The sequence below is a fragment of the Atheta coriaria genome, unplaced genomic scaffold (assembly GCF_025399875.1).
Source record: "Atheta coriaria isolate IRGN ID8LTWV9N9 unplaced genomic scaffold, Caltech_Dcor_3.1 hic_scaffold_7_pilon, whole genome shotgun sequence".
Classification (NCBI taxonomy): Eukaryota; Metazoa; Arthropoda; class Insecta; order Coleoptera; family Staphylinidae; genus Dalotia; species Dalotia coriaria.
Window position 1 is genome coordinate 1498090 of NW_027045449.1, and position 16614 is coordinate 1514703.

Consider the following 16614-nt stretch of genomic DNA (forward strand, 5'->3'; position numbering starts at 1 on the left):
ATTTCATATTATCAACTGCAATATTTTTTACGATCGCGACATTTCTACCTTTTCAACGATGACAATACAATTCATACTCATAAATATGTATAATCAACAACTAATAAAAACTACCTGCAATCACGAATAGTTGGTTTACGATCATCGAAAACAAAATTACAATTTTCCAATATATTTGGACAATGTTCGCTTGATAAAAGATGGCAAGTCATATCATAGGAATATGCAAACTGTATGCAACCGTATGCAACATTGAATGTATTTTGGGTTGCATACAGTAACATAACCCCTCGTATGCTTCTTTTACCTTAATACCTATTCCTACATTCTCTACATTTGATCGCTGACAACATGTATCGCAATTCATGAATATGAGGCTTGTATAATCAATAACTAATAAAACTACCTGCAATCATGTTGGTAGTGTAGTCTAGTATTAGTCTACCACTCAATTTCCTTTATTTGTGTACTACCTGAACACCGGCCGGTGAGCTAGTTGTGAACTCCTCAAAATCTAAATTCATTCGGTACAGCCCCAGTGACCAGTCCCAATAAACGCATTTTGCATTATATCACCACTACATAAATTCCAAGCATCAGTAGTACTCGTACATCAGCAACAAGCTGCTACCGCCTGCGCTGCGCGCAACTCGCCTCAACGAAGTTGAAGTCCCGTTTAATTCCGTGCGGTAAATTCGACTCGCAGTTCGTTTTGTTCGCTTCGACAAGCCAGCATCGCTCGCGTCGTGTGTTTTACCGATGCACAGCACAACTAAACTGCCGCAATTCAATCTCATCGCAACTACAATCGACATTTAATCATTTCATTAATTAAATTAATAATCAGTTTAATTAAAATAACGCGTCACTATAAATCAAATGTGATTTCTTTAAAAATTTGCTAAATTATGTGCCTTTATCTTGAATAATATTAATAAAAAAACAACGAAACGCAATACGAAAACGTAACTTCCCGAGTTAAAAATCTAGAAGGCAATTCAATGTCTTAAATTCCAATCTATACATAATGTTTAATAAACAACGCGGAGTTATTGCGGTTAATACTAAACATCGACGGATAAATAAAATATAAATAACGATATCTTATTTCATTAATTAAATTAGGTTACTGATGAAGTGACATGAATTAACGTTAAAAATTGCACAATTTCATTACCATTACCATGGATACGAGCAAAAAGTTCGACAACAAAAGCCCGGAGCTCTCGTCGAATTTCTTATCGAAATTAGTGTTCGGGTGAGTAAGAGTAAAAGCAAAGCTTTGTTATCTATCTAAACCGTTATCACTGGTTGCATTATTAGTTGTTTTTTGTCTATTCGCAGCTGGTTAATTGTCATAGTAGTATATTTGTTTTGTGAAAATGCTAAACCTAACCTCTAAATTTAAAGCATTAATCACATTCGATTTTACTTATTTTAATTTTGTGTTTATTAAAGAAGGAAAGAAAGGTTGATGAATGAATTAAACACAATATTATGCGTTAATTTAAATATTATTGTGTCTGGAAATATAAAAATATCCAGCTGTATTTAAATAATAAATATTTGAACAGATTTAAGTTTATTTTAGTGAGTTTTAGGGTAGAAACTGGTAGTAACCAAATTATAATAAAATTTTCAACGATTTTTACATTTCCTATAATTTTGCACAGTAAATTCATTTATTCTCGTATCTATACCCACCTATATCATTATATAAACATAGTATTTGTTAAATAAAGGACCGGAAATTGAAACCTCACCTTCAAATCACTTTAACAATGAAAAACACTCTGAAATTTGTTGTAATTTAATGCAAATAATATATTTCTTTGGAAATTTCTGTGATGCACAGATGGATTCGTTAGTTTATTATCTTATTTGCCTAGTATCGCGTTTACAACACTCAATTAACTGCGTTAACATTTCATTTAACAGTGATCATAATGTCACACACTCTTTATGATCAACTGAATGCAATCTTGCATTCAACACACACATGTTCAAATATAAATTGTGACAATTATTACAACTTGACCTCATAAAACATAGAAGATATCAACTGAACTTAGCTTAATTTTATTTAGATTATACTAAAACTATTCACAAGGTCACGGACTAGATATTAATATTTATTTATTACAAAACACCGTTGATTTAATATATAATTTCAGATGGGTTCTTCCTTTTTTTCGTATTGGTTTGAAGAAAAATATAGAACTAAAGGATTTGTACAACTCTACAAAACCAGATTTATCTGAACAGCTGGGAAATGCATTAGAAATGTAAGATATTAGTTTTTTTTAGTTACAATATTAAAATAATTTAATATTTTAGAAATTGGGAGAAAGAATTATTGCGTGCAAACCGTGACAAAAGAAAGCCCTCATTATGGAAAGCTTTATCAGCGACGTTTTTCCGCCAGTTTGCAGTTTGGGGCCTCATATTGTTCCTGCAATCGATTGTTTTCAAACTAAGCCATCCAATCATCCTCGCCCACCTGATTAAATACTTTGATCCTGCCAAACCCTACTCGGAACACGAAGGCTGGTTGCTTGCCTTCGGCGTTATCCTTGTTTCTCTCCTAAACATAATCTGCATCCACCATGCAAATATCGGATGTCTACGGATTGGAATGCGGTGTCGCATTGCCTGCTGTTCACTTATGTACAGAAAGGTAATCAACACATCAAACATATTTATTTAATCTAATTCATTTGTTTTTAGTTACTTAAATTAAGTAAAGCATCACTTAATCAAACTGCGACTGGTCAGATGATTAATCTTATGTCAAATGATGTGCAGCGGTTCGAATTTTTCTGTTCTTTTCTGCATTATATTTGGATAATGCCGATTCAGGCTGTTGTGGCGTCGTATTTGATGTGGGACAGCGTCGGCTGGCCGGCAGTCGTGGGTGTTTTGACTATCGCCGTACAAGCGATACCTCTGCAAGGTTTGTAACTGGAAAATTCATTGTTAACTTATCAGCACTTATTGTTTTTGTGCGCGCGGTTGTGTTTCAGGATACTTATCAAAGCTACAAGGGTCTTATCGCTCGGAGATTGCGGGCCGGACAGATTATCGGGTGAAAATCATGTCGGAAATCACCAGCGGTATTCAGATAATCAAAATGTACGCGTGGGAAAAACCATTTGAGAAGGTGGTTGAACTGGCGCGTAAGTTGGAGATTGATATCATCACGAAAAAATCGTATATTTTGGGCTATACCACAGCGTTGATGGTTTTCACCGAACGCACAAGTCTCTACGTCACTGTGTTGTTTTATGTTTTGTCTACGGGTAATCCACTATCGGGCGAGTTGGTTTTTTCAATGGCGCAGTTCTTTAATACCATTCAGTTGTACATGGCAATTCTTTTCCCGCTGGGGGTTGTGTTTGCTTCCGAATGCCAAGTTTCAGTCAGGAGAATCAAAGAATTCTTAACGCTAGGCGAAAATCTACGTATTATCGATGTAGATGAAGATATTAAAGGTGACAAAGGTGCTATTAAAGTGGTAAAAGGCCGTGCTTCCTGGTCACCGAGTCCAATCATCGAAACATTGACAAATATCAACTTTGAAATTGAGTCTGGAAGTCTCTGCGCAATTGTTGGATCTGTGGGTTCAGGAAAAAGTTCCCTTTTACAACTTCTACTACGCGAATTACCTTTGAATAGTGGTAAATTAGAAGTGCAGGGAGAGGTTTCTTACGCGTCGCAGGAGCCGTGGTTATTTGTGTCCACGGTCCGGAATAATATTTTGTTTGGCCAGCCGTTTGTCAAGTCGAGGTACAAGCAGGTGGTACGTGTGTGTGCGTTGGAGACGGATTTCGCGCAGTTTCCGCACGGGGATAAAACATTAGTCGGCGAGCGTGGTGTTTCCTTGAGCGGGGGACAACGCGCGAGGATTAATTTGGCACGGGCGGTTTACCGTGCGGCCGACATTTATTTATTCGACGACCCTCTCAGCGCTGTGGATACACACGTCGGCAAACAATTGTTTGACGAGTGTATTAGTAGACACCTCGAAGGAAAAACTAGAATTTTGGTCACGCATCAATTACAGTTCTTGAAAACTGTCGATAAGATTATCATTGTGAATAATGGACAAATTGAAAAGATTGGTACTTATGCTGAGCTTGCCGAGAAAGAACTTTCACATTTAAAACATACAGTGCCTGAAGAAGAAGCCCCAGGCGAAGATATCAAACGGACCAAGCGTTTGATGTCAGTCACATCGCACGAGTCTAGTAATGTGGACGAGGAGGAAGACGAACCTGAAGAGACGCAGGAATTGATGGAGAAAGGATCAATACCGACGTCCACTTACGTTGATTACTTTAAATCCGGTGCTAATGTGTGCGTGTTGGCACTCTTGGTGTTTCTCATTCTCATCGCACAGATGTTCTGTAACTCTAGCGATTTATGGCTGAAACACTGGACGAATCAAGAAGAGAATGTGTGTGCTGATCAACTAAATGAGTTTAACAGCACTACAGAAGACGGAAATTCAACAGATTTTGTATGTTTTATATCTGATAATCCAAGATATATGAATATCAACATTTATACTGGTCTGATTGTCGCAACTGTTATCTTAACAACCGTACGTTCGTTATTCTTCTATAAAGTGTGCATGAACGCGTCGAAATCTCTGCATAATCAGATGTTTTCCAATATTTTGCAAGCAACGATGCGATTTTTTGACACTAATCCATCAGGGAGGATTCTCAATCGTTTTTCGAAGGATATAGGAGCGATTGATGAACTTCTACCCCGTTTAATGCTTGATTCCATACAAATTTTCATGGTGATGTCTGGTATTTTGGTGATGGTTTGGATTGTTTCGCCAATTATGATTGCGCCAACACTTGTTTTGGGTGGTATTTTCGCTTGGATTCGTTATATCTACATGTCAAGCGCGCAGGACATCAAAAGATTGGAAGGTGTAACTAAAGCTCCAGTGTTTTCACATGTTTCTGCGTCCCTGTCAGGATTGACCACGATTCGCAGCAGTGGAGCGCAGTATTTAGTCGCGAAAGAGTTTGATGTTCTACAGGATCAACACACTTCGTCTTTTGTACTTATGATTTTTGCTAGTGAAGCATTTGGGTTTTATTTGGATTTATTAAGTGTGTTCTTCGTCGCTGTAGTAACACTTCAATTCTTTGCATATGGTAATTATTTATTAATTATTGTGGTTGTTTTTGTATTGTAATATTTTTATTTATTTAAAGATACTGTTATGGAGGGAGATGTTGGTTTGGTAATATCCCAGTCATTGATTTTGACTGGAATGTTACAATATGGAATGCGGCAGACTACAGAAGTTGCTAATAACATGACGAGTGTTGAAAGAGTGTTACAATACACAAAATTAGATAAAGAAGGACCTTTCGAATCAACTCCAGCGCAGAAACCGCATCGTGATTGGCCGATGAAAGGCGAAGTTAAACTTAAGAATCTTTATCTACAGTATTCCACCAGTGATCCGCCTGTTTTGAAAAATTTGAATTTAGAAATTCCTGCAGGGTTTAAAGTTGGTATTGTGGGTAGAACCGGTGCAGGTAAATCTTCGATGATCGCTGCCGTGTTTCGCCTGGCTCCAATTGAAGGAACTGTCGTAATCGACGATGTTGATACGAAGAACATCGGTTTGAATGATTTACGCAGTAATATTTCGATTATTCCACAAGAACCCGTTTTATTTTCGACTACTGTTCGACATAATCTGGATCCATTCGATCGTTGCAATGATGAAACACTATGGAAAGCTTTGGAAGATGTTGAATTGAAAGATGCGGTACAAAAACTCGAACAGGAAGTGAGCGAAAGCGGTTCGAACTTCAGCGCTGGTCAACGACAATTGATTTGTCTAGCGCGTGCGATTATTAGAAAGAATAAAGTTATTATTATGGATGAAGCTACTGCCAATGTTGATCATCAGTAAGTCATTACACAATTTTAGTGTTTCTGTGAATGATTATTAATTATTTTTCCAGAACTGACGCTCTCATCCAGAAAACAATCCGTCATAACTTCCAGGATTGCACAGTCCTGACAATCGCACATCGCCTCAACACAATCATGGATTCCGATCGTGTTGTGGTGATGGATCACGGTGAAATCGTCGAATATGCACATCCCTACGAGCTGCTACAAAACAAAGATGGCGTATTCTACGCCATGTTGCAACAAACCGGAGAGAGTATGTTTGCAAACCTCTTAGAAATCGCGCGTGAGAGCTATGAACAAAAAGCGGAAACAAATGAGACTCAGCGTGTGAACAATGCCACTTCGATGCACAGCGTCGCCTTGGACGAAACCACCGACAATTCGGACGGTGGTGAGGACGAAAACGATGACAATGATTCCAAAAATGCAACTTAAGGTGCCTAAGAAGTGCTGAATAATTGATTTAGAATTGCAGTTAAGTTACAAAATAGTTTTATTACTGTTGAAATGTTTGATATTTACTTATATTTTTGTATGTTCAACAAAACCAAAGTGTTTAACTCTTAGATTAACATCACATCACCTTTCTTTACCAAGTTCGCGACACTATTGTAGCTGATAATCATTTGCGAGCCGGGTTTGAAATCGACCAAGTCACCTTCCTCTTCGTTGCCGTCATCGATAACAATGCCTTCTATCTCGGCCTTGGACTTGAGAAACACAAAACTGTACATGTTCGGATTGATCTGTTCTTTTTTCCATTCATCCGGCGGCAATCCAGGCCAGAATTTCAAGACGTTTTCAATGTGTTCTTCAAATGCTGCAGAAAATCAACATTAATATTATGTTTTATTATTTTCTTCCTAGTACAAACCTTGTTTGCATTCTTTAGCAAATTGTAGTTCGCTTTGTGTTAAGTACAAATCTTTTTCTTGCTCCATACGCGTTTCTTCGTCTTTTAATATTCCTGAACAGCCAATTTCAATCTTTTCCAGTCGGTGTCGAAGGTAACTGCTTACCAAGTATCGCAAACGATCTACTTCCATTTGATATAATGATTTAGTAAAATCAGTTGATTCTAAACTTTCTAGATTTTCTTCCATTGAGGTGATTTGACCTAGCAAACACTCAACGATTTCAATCTTATGCGGTAATATCTCAGGGGCGAACTTTTCATTTGTCCAGGCTTCTTCCATGAGTTTTATAACTTCTGCAGCTGTTAATTCTTCAGTGTCGCTGTTGTCTGACTCCGGATTGAAGTCATCCACAACGTCCGCCATGTTTTCTTCATCGCTCATTGTTAATTTTTACTTAAAACTAAATGAATAATAAAATAATATTAATTCTAATCTGAAGTTAAAATTTTAATTATTTGCTCTTGCTGCTTCTTCAAGTAACTTGTTCTGAGTTATTAGTTCTTCAATTATTTCTTTTGATCTTTCATAATTATTTTTCCACTGAAATTGAATTGCATTAACTGTTTATCTATAAAATTTATTAAGAAAACCTTTTCATAGAAATATTTTTCGTTTTGGTTTGAGGCATTATCATTTAAATAAGTCTGAAGTTGATGACTTAGGGCTTTGTAATAACAACTCTCCTCTTGAAGTAAATTTTTCTCTTCATATGACTTCTCTAATAAAGTTCTTAACACTACATTTTCACTATTTAGTGTTTCAGGTTCAGGTATTTCAGAGTTTAACTGTGACAATGTTTCTTTATCATGTTTCAAATCATTTAGCGAGCTATAATAACAAATATTAATAATATTTTCAATTTAAAATACAATAAGAAGTACTTTTTAATGCTAGAAATTGATTCTTCTAGAGAATTATTGCCTTCAATCAGTTCCTGTTTGAATTGTTGATATTTTGCTAATTGTGACTTGAGTGAAGTGATTTCTGTTTTCAATTCACTCTTTTCTGTCTCAATTGTTTGAATCATACTCTTTAATTTCTCATTGGTGATATTCTATAAAGTGTGAATGGTAATTTAATAGAAGTTTAATTGAAATAATGAATAATTAAACATTACTGTTATTTTAAAATTGTGTTTCAATGCTTTATGCTCAATTTCTGTTTTGGTGGCTTGTTTTTCCATGTTTGTATAGAATTCTTCTTTCATCGCGTTCTTATTTTTTAGTTTGTTAAGTAGTTTTGTGTTTTCTTTCAAGGCACATTCAAATTCATGTGCCTGTATTTTCTGGGACATTAATTCTGATTTGAGTGCATTATTTTCCTCTTTGGCTAACTCTAATTCGTTCTTCAATTTTGCAATTGATAACTCAAAGGCAGCAGTTTCGTTTTCGGGCAGAGCCATTTATATTTTAAATAAATATTTGTACATTAATTTACCTTAAATAATAACTGATAACCTGCAAACTGATAAAAAGATCAACCATCGAAGATCAACATTGAAGGTATTAAAATTTAGGAATAGATGTCGCCTAACCTTCAAATCAATCTGAATTTAAATTAAATCAAAATTAAAATCTTATGTTAGTATGTTAATATTAAAAACACATCTTTAAAATGTTATTAATTATAAACCATTAAAATATGTATTCATTTTCACCACTTTTAAATTAGATTTATACTAAGCTTTCATTTTTAAACATAGTGAACAGGTGGCGCTATGCGCACTTGTTTTGACAAATCCTACTGGAAATTCTGCATGAGACATTTCCGAGTGTTTGTGTCTGTCACGAACAGCTGAAACGCAAATCGATTATTTACTTGTTTGTCTCGAATATCTCCAAATTTACGTCGTCATTGTTTGTAATTAATCAGTAAGCCTGTTTAAACGATGGGTGCAGTTCTAGGACTCTGTTCTGCAGCTCAGGTGAATACAATAAACTCTCTTTGTCCTCTATTATATTTTGCAAGGTCTAATGTAATTTCTATATGGTGCAACTAGCAACATGAAACAACACTGACTCATGGTATTATCTTATTTATTTTTAGCTGGCATGCTGTTGCGGCAGTGCGGCGTGCTCTCTATGTTGTTCAGCATGTCCATCATGCAAGAATTCAACTTCCAGTCGGATTATGTATGCTTTGATGCTGCTCTTGTCAACCATTGCAGCAGCAATTACATTGTCTCCAGGTTTACAAGATGCATTAAGAAAGGTATAAATGCTTAAAACTTTCACAAAAAGTAAGATTTATTTTAAAATTAAATTTCAAATATTAAAGGTTCCATTTTGCAACAATTCAACATCACATTACCTCCCTGACTCGGTTGTCTTCAACTGCAATGAAGCTGTGGGATATTTGGCAGTCTACCGAATTTGCTTTGCTCTGACTTGCTTCTTTGTACTTATGGCAGTAATGATGATTGGCGTAAAACATTCCAAAGATCCGCGCGGTGGCATTCAAAACGGGTAAAACCCACATAAAAAAAATCATTAAAGTTGTTAAATGTATATTTTTATGTATTATGTATGTAGTTTCTGGGGTCTTAAATACCTAATCCTCATTGGCGGAATGATTGGAGCGTTCTTCATCCCCGAAGGCAACTTTGGCGTTACATGGATGTACTTCGGAATGATCGGCGGTTTTCTCTTTATTTTGATACAGCTTATTTTAATCGTTGACTTTGCGCACAGCTGGGCTGAAGTGTGGGTTACCAACTACGAGGAAACCGAATCACGTGGATGGTATGCTGCGTTACTATTGGCCACACTTTGCTGCTACATTTTGACCATCACTGGAATTACTTTGTTGTTTGTCTTCTTTACCAAGGTATTTAAATTATTTTTTAAATTCAACAGAGTGGTTTTATTAATGTATATTTGGTTCTGTTAAATAGTCCGACGATTGCGCTTTGAACAAATTCTTTATATCTTTCAACTTGATCCTCTGCTTCTTGATAAGCGTTGTTTCGATTTTACCCGCGGTTCAAGACAAGCTCCCGCGCTCAGGACTCTTGCAATCGGCCGTCGTGTCTTTGTACGTCACTTATTTGACTTGGTCTGCTGTTTCCAACTCGCCAGGTAAACTTAAATAACTTATTTTTCCCTGTATAAATTTAAAACTCCCCTTAAAAGATTCCGACTGTAATCCTGGACTCTTGGGCATCGTGGGCGCCGGACACTCTGCCAAAAGCACTGAAATGGGTATTGATACTGAGAGTATCATCGGTTTGATTGTATGGATGTGCTGCGTTTTGTATTCCTCGCTGCGTTCGGCCAGCAAATCGTCCAAGATAACAATGAGCGATCACATTTTGGTCAAAGATAACGAAGCAGGTATGTGTTCAACCTCGATGCATTTTACTCATAGTATTATGACGAATTGTTTTAATATCCTCTTTCCCACATGCTTCTTTAGTCAGGGGAAGTGGCGAAGACGCTCTTGTCGATAACGAAGGTAATAAATTGTAGTAGACATTTAAATAGTAAATATTAGACCATTCGCGTATCCAGTGCCCGCCGTTAATTCGTTTAATGCTATGGGTTTCACTTTTCTGTTGAATTATTGGGCACTCGTGTATTTTTCTTTTGTTTCTTGAATATCTCTAAAGCATCTAAGGACGAATGTATTCCAATCCTAGGTGGAGAACAACGTGATGGCGGTGAAAAGGGTAAAAAGGTCTGGGACAATGAGGAGGAGTCTTTGGCGTACAACTGGAGTTTCTTCCACGTCGTTTTTGCTTTGGCTACGTTGTATGTGATGATGACCCTTACTAATTGGTACAAGTAAGTGTAAATGTCGTTGTTTGTGATTCTTGTTTTTGTATTTGATTGGTTTACGTAGGCCCAACTCCAGTTTGAAGACTTTGAACGCCAATGCTGCTTCGATGTGGGTGAAGGTCATCTCCAGCTGGATGTGCATCGGATTGTACGCGTGGAGTTTGGTCGCTCCGATTGTTTTGCGCGATCGCGAATTCAACTAATCCTGAGAGTTCTTTTTATTGCTGTGAATTTTTTTTAAATTATACTTACTACATATTTGTCCCTCGTAGTGTTTAGTATCAATATTTAAGATATTATTGTTCTAATGCATTAGCGTGAAATCAATCTTCGATAGGCATTTGTGTATTATTGCCTTAATACTAGAGTTTAGAATATATAACTTGTTTCTTTACTCCCTGCCTAAATTTAAGGCATCAAGTTTAAATTACAGCGCGCGGACAACATGAACAATGTAAAATGTAAAACTTCATCGCTTAGATTTCAATTTTAACTAGCCTATCTTGTATAGAATTTTCCGTAGATTAAGAATCTGCGATTTGACCTTTCTATCTCTTTTAGTTTACGAGATATTCACATTTGAAGAAAATGGTCAAAAATTGAAAAATGTCACTTTTTAGCACTTTTAGTCGCATTTTTCGACCTTTTACTCTATGAAATTAAATAATTTTAAATTAATATCTGATAAAGAATTATTCATTCTTTCATAATCTACTTTCCGCCGGTTGCTATCTCTTTTAGTTTAGAAGATATTCGCTATTGAAAATCGTCGAAAAAAAGAATCAAGCACCCCCCCTTGCCCATTTTTTTCTTAAGAGTGAAAATTTCATCTCTTAGATTTCGATTTTAACTAGCCTATCTTGTAGAGAATGTTTCGTAGATTAAGAATCTACGATTTGGCCTTCCTATCTCTTTTAGTTTACGAGATATTCACATTTGAAGAAAATGGTCAAAAATTGAAAAATGTCACTTTTTAGCACTTTTAGTCGCATTTTTCGACCTTTTACTCTATGAAATTAAATAATTTTAAATTAATATCTGATAAAGAATTATTCATTCTTTCATAATCTACTTTCCGCCGGTTGCTATCTCTTTTAGTTTAGAAGATATTCGCTATTGAAAATCGTCGAAAAAAAGAATCAAGCACCCCCCCTTGCCCATTTTTTTCTTAAGAGTGAAAATTTCATCTCTTAGATTTCGATTTTAACTAGCCTATCTTGTAGAGAATGTTTCGTAGATTAAGAATCTACGATTTGGCCTTCCTATCTCTTTTAGTTTACGAGATATTCACATTTGAAGAAAATGGTCAAAAATTGAAAAATGTCACTTTTTAGCACTTTTAGTCGCGTTTTTCGACCTTTTCCTGTTGGAAATATAATTATTTTATATTTTTATCTGATAGAGAATTATTCATTCTTCCATAATCTACAATCCGCTGGTTGCTATCTGATTTAGTTTAAGAGATATTAATTATTGAAAATCGTCGAAAAAAAGTATCAAGCACCCCCCCCTTGGCAATTTTTTCTGAAGACTTAAAATTTCATCTCTTAGATTTCCCTTTTAACTATCCGATCTGATAGAGATTGGTCCGTAGATTATGACGCTGCGATTTGGCCTTTCTATCTCTTTTAGTTTACGAGATATTCACAATTGAAGAAAATGGTCAAAAATTGAAAAATGAATTGTAGTTTACCGCTACCCTGGTACGGTGCCCTGAACACGAGTCACTTCTACTGCTACTTTCGTAGGGTGCCCTGAACATGAGTCATTTATACCGCTACTTTCGTGCGCTAAGAATTGTAGTTTTTTTGATATAACACGTGAACGCGGTGTCACAATCAGGTCGGAATAATTTTTCCAGATGCAGAATTTAATTTTGTATTTCCCTGTATTGAAATTTACTTCAAGAAAATTTTGTAAGGCGAGTTATATTGAAAATTGTGTGTATACGCACTAGTACTCGTTGCGTTAGGAATTGTAGTTTTTTTGATATAACACGCGAACGCGGTCTTAAACTTAATTCGCAATCATTTTCCTAGATGCGGAATTAAATTCGTTATTTCCCCGTATCGAAATTTATTGCGAGAAAATTCCGTAACGCGAGTTATAATGATAGTTGTGTGTATACGCACTTGTACTCGTTGCGCTAGGAATTATCTTAAGCCGATAAATATTGAAAGTAACAGTAGATTTCGTGTATATGTGCTATTTCAATATTGTAAATTTTCGTTTAGTATTTTCAACTACGTGTTTATCAGTACGTTTGTGTATAAACAACTTTTTTTGTTAGAGTGACGTGTTATCGCTGCCTACCTGCCTTGAACCTGGCTACGCGCGGCGTACACGGCAGTCGTTTTACCGCGTGGTCCACGAACGTGTCTCTCTAGTCGCCATGCGTTTTGAGGTTTTAATTGGATTAATCGTTGTGTATTCTTTCGGCCATCATCAAAATATTCGGGACGGTCATGTGTGTGTGTTTTGTGTAAATCATTAATTATGGGGGTTAGAGTCTTCTTAAGTGAGAAATAAGTGTCTGTTAATCCCTACGCGAGTTTTCAGTTGATAGAATATATTTAAGGATAGAAAATCTCCTCATCAATGCATAGGTAGGTGGATAATTAAAATTTAACGCGGGTTTAAGGGGTTTAACTTAAATTAGTTATTCCATCTAGGGGATATTAATTTTGTAGATTACAAACACGTGGTGGCACTTTTATCCGAATTCTTCTTAGTCGCGTTTCCGAAAATAACATGCTTAATTTAATTATTACAAGCACGGTTTTTAAAATTATCTGAGGATTATTAAAATGACAATATTCATGTTGTCGACCGGGCTCACTTTGCCGTCGGCCGTCGGTTCGGTCATGTTTTCGATGATCACGAAACATTTGAATCGAATTGCATCATTAAATGAATAATTTATTGTTAAAATAAAATCTGAACGGTGAATAGTTTTTAGTTTTCGCAGCCTTGGTATATCTTAATATTTACAAGGAAATAGTTATTTTTATCGTCTTTATCCACTGTGTTGTTACGCGCCGTCGCTTGCTGGGTGTTGATTTAAACGTTTTCCGCCGGATATTCTATCAATTTATGATGATGCTTCACCCGTCGGTTTAATTAATTAATAAATATATATTCACAATATATTAAAATGTATTTTTTTTTTCTAGCACCTTTTTGCTTAATTTCCCGATCATTTCCCAGTGAAATCTTTGAATTTATATTAAAATATTGTTGTTTCCATATAAATTTCCCGTGTCATGATGTGAACATTCATTATCATTGTAGTTCCCAAAATTTACTTTTTGTAACATCCTGTATATTAGTTTTCCTAACCGCACGTAAAAGATTGTCTTTATTTGTGAGTTTTGAATGTTCATTGTTTTGAACTTGGTATTTTCTTTCTGGTACACCCTGTATATTCGTTTTCTTTTGTGTCCTTGAAAATTTTGCTTCAACTGTTGTTTTTAGGATTTTCCTTTTTGCACTTTGAATTTTCTTTCTGAAACACCCTGTATATTAGTTTTCCTGATCCTCTAGTGATAAGGAGCGACGTTTGTAGTGATAGTAATAGTTTTTGGTTTGCACTGTAAATTTTCCTTTTGTAACACCCTGTATATTTGTTTTCATTTTCAATCACATAGAAAATAGGCTATTTGCTAATTTCATTATCCCGGTAGGACTTTACAAAGTAGTACTTGTTTGCATGTGCGCGACTATGCAGGTCGTAAGTCCTGCTGCAATATGGCGGCACTTATTCTGTTGACTTGTAAAATATAAACTTGTATTCTATTATAAATAAATAAATAGTAAGATATATTTACTTCTTTGATTTGTGCGTACCCCTTCTATCATTACAGGCAAAGGTCTCTAAGAAAGTTTCCTCTCTCAGAGGATGATCCCACTATAAAAATTGTTAAGGTACTAAACTTGTATTATATTACATTGTGTTTATTAATAAAGAAATGTTAAGAAATAGCATGTCTTATGCTTTGAATGTACCCCTTCTATCATTTCAGGTACAGGTCTCTAAGAGAGTTCCCTCTCTCAGGGGATGATCCCCTCTATAAAAATTGTTAAGGTAACCTGTATGATTTGTGTGCTCCATCTTTCATTTCAGCTATAGGTCAGAACTTGTAAGAATATTTTTAAGTGTCGCCTCTCTTGAGACGACTTAAAACTTAGAAATATTTGAACAAGACCTTATAAGAATTGTCCTTATAAGGAGTTCCCCCTCTCTGGGGGTGATCCCCCACCATAAAAATTGTTGATATGCCTGATAATTTCGGGGATGAAGCGCAGAGACATCGTAGCTGTAGGTTGGGCCGGGAGCAATGGAGGCATCGAAGCAGTGGGCGATCGACTAGAGCGCCGGAGGCGCTCTGGGAGATCGACCTGTGACTGTGACTGTGACTGTGACTATAACGACACGTGCCAAAAAATTTAAAAATTCCGTCACCCCTATTCTCTCTTTCTTCTATCTCCTCCTCTTCTCTACTCTGTTCTCTACTCGGTTCTCTTCCTTCTTGCCTTCTACTCTTCTCTGCTACTCCTTTGCTTCTTCTATTTCTCTGTTCCCGCTCCTCCACTTGCTTTCATATTTCTCATATTGCCTTCACTTGTATTTCAATTTCTCTTATATTTCGTTGCAATTCATATATGCAACCCAAATTTCACCTGATATTTTTATATTTGAGAAAAATGCCTGCTATACCTGAGATTCGATCCGTGTCTGCCAGCATGCCAGCAGGTGCACGTCTCCACTCGACCACCGAGTGTTTTTATTATTTATATTTGATCCTTCTATTTATGTTTCTACTTTATTCAACTTTTTAAAAACAACAACACAAGCCTTGGTTATAGCTATGTTTCACTCGCTCCGCGCGCATAAGATTTATATGCAATATGACTTAAGACGTCAATACTGAAAACGAGAAAGAGGATACCACGAAGAAATATGAATAAGTTTATAATTTGACATTGTGTTTTATTGACAATTAGTAACATTTAATAATTGACATTTAATAATAGATACATTATTTTAAATAAAATAATATCGACATCTAGCAAATTCGGAAGCAGTAAAAACTTGCCTTAAAATACGCGCATCTCCAACACATCCGTCATAGATATTGCAAATTTCAAGGTTCGTACACTCTGAAACTTATTCCCTGTGCACCAACGTTCTCTATTTTCAGGAATAAATTATAACGACGGACACACGCTGTGCACATGTACTCGTAGATTAACACGAGTGCAATAGAATTCCATACGCGAAAAATATTCACCGTCGGCCGACGGAACCTCACACGCGCACAGATGAACTAATAAACTTTTAACGCGTGGTATCACACTAGCGAAACCCCGTTTACGCTCGATACCAATATATGCCGTCGTTTGTTTATGAAATATAAACTGATTTACTTAATTACAATTTGAAAGAAGGAAAATGGTCGCGATAAACCCGCGCTATCCCGTCCGTGGTCGGAATAAAACTGCACACAGTCGACGGCCACAACACGCGGTCGCTATCAGTATTGCGATACAATCGCAGAACAGAACCAAAAAAATTGTTTACATACAAGCACTGACGCTGCTATGCGAATATTTAAACTATGACTGGGCAGCAGTGCCAGACAAAGTCGGAATGCCGTTCAAAAGTGGTATACCGATTCTTTTCTATTACAACTTTTAAAATTAAAATTGCTGAAATTTGTGAACAATTTCAGCACATTTCCCACCACTGGACGGACTTCGAATGAAATCTATTCGATTAGACAACTTTTCTTTTATAGTCAGAACTAAAATCGAGCGAAAGAAACACGAGGTAGGTTCTGTTTTCCAGTGCACTTTGCAGATGTAATCAAAAATGATGATCTTGTACAATGATTTAAAGACTGTTCGCAATTCTTGACGAAGTCCAAATAGATTTTATGAATTCCCAAATAGAAACTTAAAAAACATAG

At 36.1% G+C, this 16614-nt stretch overlaps 3 protein-coding genes and 1 long non-coding RNA gene across 10 annotated transcripts; 3 read left to right on the top strand and 1 right to left on the bottom strand.

Moving 5' to 3' along the window:
* Positions 1 to 592: 592 nt before the first annotated feature.
* LOC135795140 (probable multidrug resistance-associated protein lethal(2)03659) lies at positions 593 to 6524 on the top strand. The gene is made up of 7 exons (XM_065306688.1): positions 593 to 1258; positions 2175 to 2285; positions 2338 to 2677; positions 2728 to 2953; positions 3024 to 5174; positions 5235 to 5943; positions 6000 to 6524. Exons 1-7 carry the CDS (start codon positions 1185 to 1187, stop codon positions 6385 to 6387), a joined length of 3999 nt encoding a protein of 1332 aa, XP_065162760.1. The 5' UTR covers positions 593 to 1184; the 3' UTR covers positions 6388 to 6524.
* On the bottom strand, positions 6428 to 8580 carry LOC135795143 (DNA replication complex GINS protein SLD5-like). Of its 5 annotated transcripts, none has more exons than XM_065306693.1 (4): positions 7987 to 8381; positions 7751 to 7923; positions 6827 to 7697; positions 6428 to 6772 (listed from the first exon to the last, which is right to left on the bottom strand). In XM_065306693.1, the coding sequence occupies exons 3-4, from the start codon at positions 7248 to 7250 to the stop codon at positions 6516 to 6518; spliced, it is 681 nt and encodes a 226-aa protein (XP_065162765.1). In that variant the 5' UTR covers positions 7251 to 7697; positions 7751 to 7923; positions 7987 to 8381; the 3' UTR covers positions 6428 to 6515. The 5 variants fall into 5 exon arrangements, with proteins under 5 accessions (XP_065162765.1, XP_065162769.1, XP_065162767.1 ...); XM_065306692.1 differs by lacking the exon at positions 6428 to 6772 and having other exon boundaries at positions 7259 to 7409; positions 7460 to 7697; positions 7987 to 8580; XM_065306697.1 differs by lacking the exon at positions 7751 to 7923 and having other exon boundaries at positions 6827 to 7269; positions 8307 to 8423.
* A 42-nt stretch (positions 8581 to 8622) lies between these two features.
* Serinc (serine incorporator TMS1) lies at positions 8623 to 11027 on the top strand. 3 transcript variants are annotated; one of them, XM_065306689.1, is made up of 9 exons: positions 8624 to 8793; positions 8916 to 9080; positions 9147 to 9334; positions 9401 to 9695; positions 9763 to 9946; positions 10001 to 10201; positions 10284 to 10322; positions 10507 to 10651; positions 10710 to 11027. In XM_065306689.1, the coding sequence occupies exons 1-9, from the start codon at positions 8758 to 8760 to the stop codon at positions 10846 to 10848; spliced, it is 1392 nt and encodes a 463-aa protein (XP_065162761.1). In that variant the 5' UTR covers positions 8624 to 8757; the 3' UTR covers positions 10849 to 11027. The 3 variants fall into 3 exon arrangements, with proteins under 3 accessions (XP_065162762.1, XP_065162763.1, XP_065162761.1); XM_065306690.1 differs by lacking the exon at positions 10284 to 10322 and having other exon boundaries at positions 8623 to 8793; positions 10477 to 10651; XM_065306691.1 differs by lacking the exon at positions 10284 to 10322 and having other exon boundaries at positions 8623 to 8793.
* Positions 11028 to 15620: 4593 nt separating this feature from the next.
* On the top strand, positions 15621 to 16476 carry LOC135795985 (uncharacterized). The gene is made up of 3 exons (XR_010549210.1): positions 15621 to 15794; positions 15847 to 16311; positions 16378 to 16476. It is a non-coding gene; the product is annotated as an uncharacterized lncRNA (long non-coding RNA).
* The last annotated feature ends 138 nt before the right edge of the window (positions 16477 to 16614 follow it).

Coding starts and splice junctions, on each gene's coding strand:
- LOC135795140 (XM_065306688.1), top strand. CDS start 1,185: ATGGATACGAGCAAAAAGTTCGACAACAAAAGCCCGGAGCTCTCGTCG. Junction 1,259..2,174: donor TTATCGAAATTAGTGTTCGG/GTGAGTAAGAGT, acceptor ATATAATTTCAG/ATGGGTTCTTCCTTTTTTTC. Junction 2,286..2,337: donor CTGGGAAATGCATTAGAAAT/GTAAGATATTAG, acceptor TTAATATTTTAG/AAATTGGGAGAAAGAATTAT.
- LOC135795143 (XM_065306692.1), bottom strand. CDS start 8,271: ATGGCTCTGCCCGAAAACGAAACTGCTGCCTTTGAGTTATCAATTGCA. Junction 7,924..7,986: donor AACACAATTTTAAAATAACA/GTAATGTTTAAT, acceptor CACACTTTATAG/AATATCACCAATGAGAAATT. Junction 7,410..7,459: donor AAAAATATTTCTATGAAAAG/GTTTTCTTAATA, acceptor ATTCAATTTCAG/TGGAAAAATAATTATGAAAG.
- Serinc (XM_065306689.1), top strand. CDS start 8,758: ATGGGTGCAGTTCTAGGACTCTGTTCTGCAGCTCAG. Junction 8,794..8,915: donor GACTCTGTTCTGCAGCTCAG/GTGAATACAATA, acceptor ATTTATTTTTAG/CTGGCATGCTGTTGCGGCAG. Junction 10,323..10,506: donor CGCTCTTGTCGATAACGAAG/GTAATAAATTGT, acceptor TTCCAATCCTAG/GTGGAGAACAACGTGATGGC.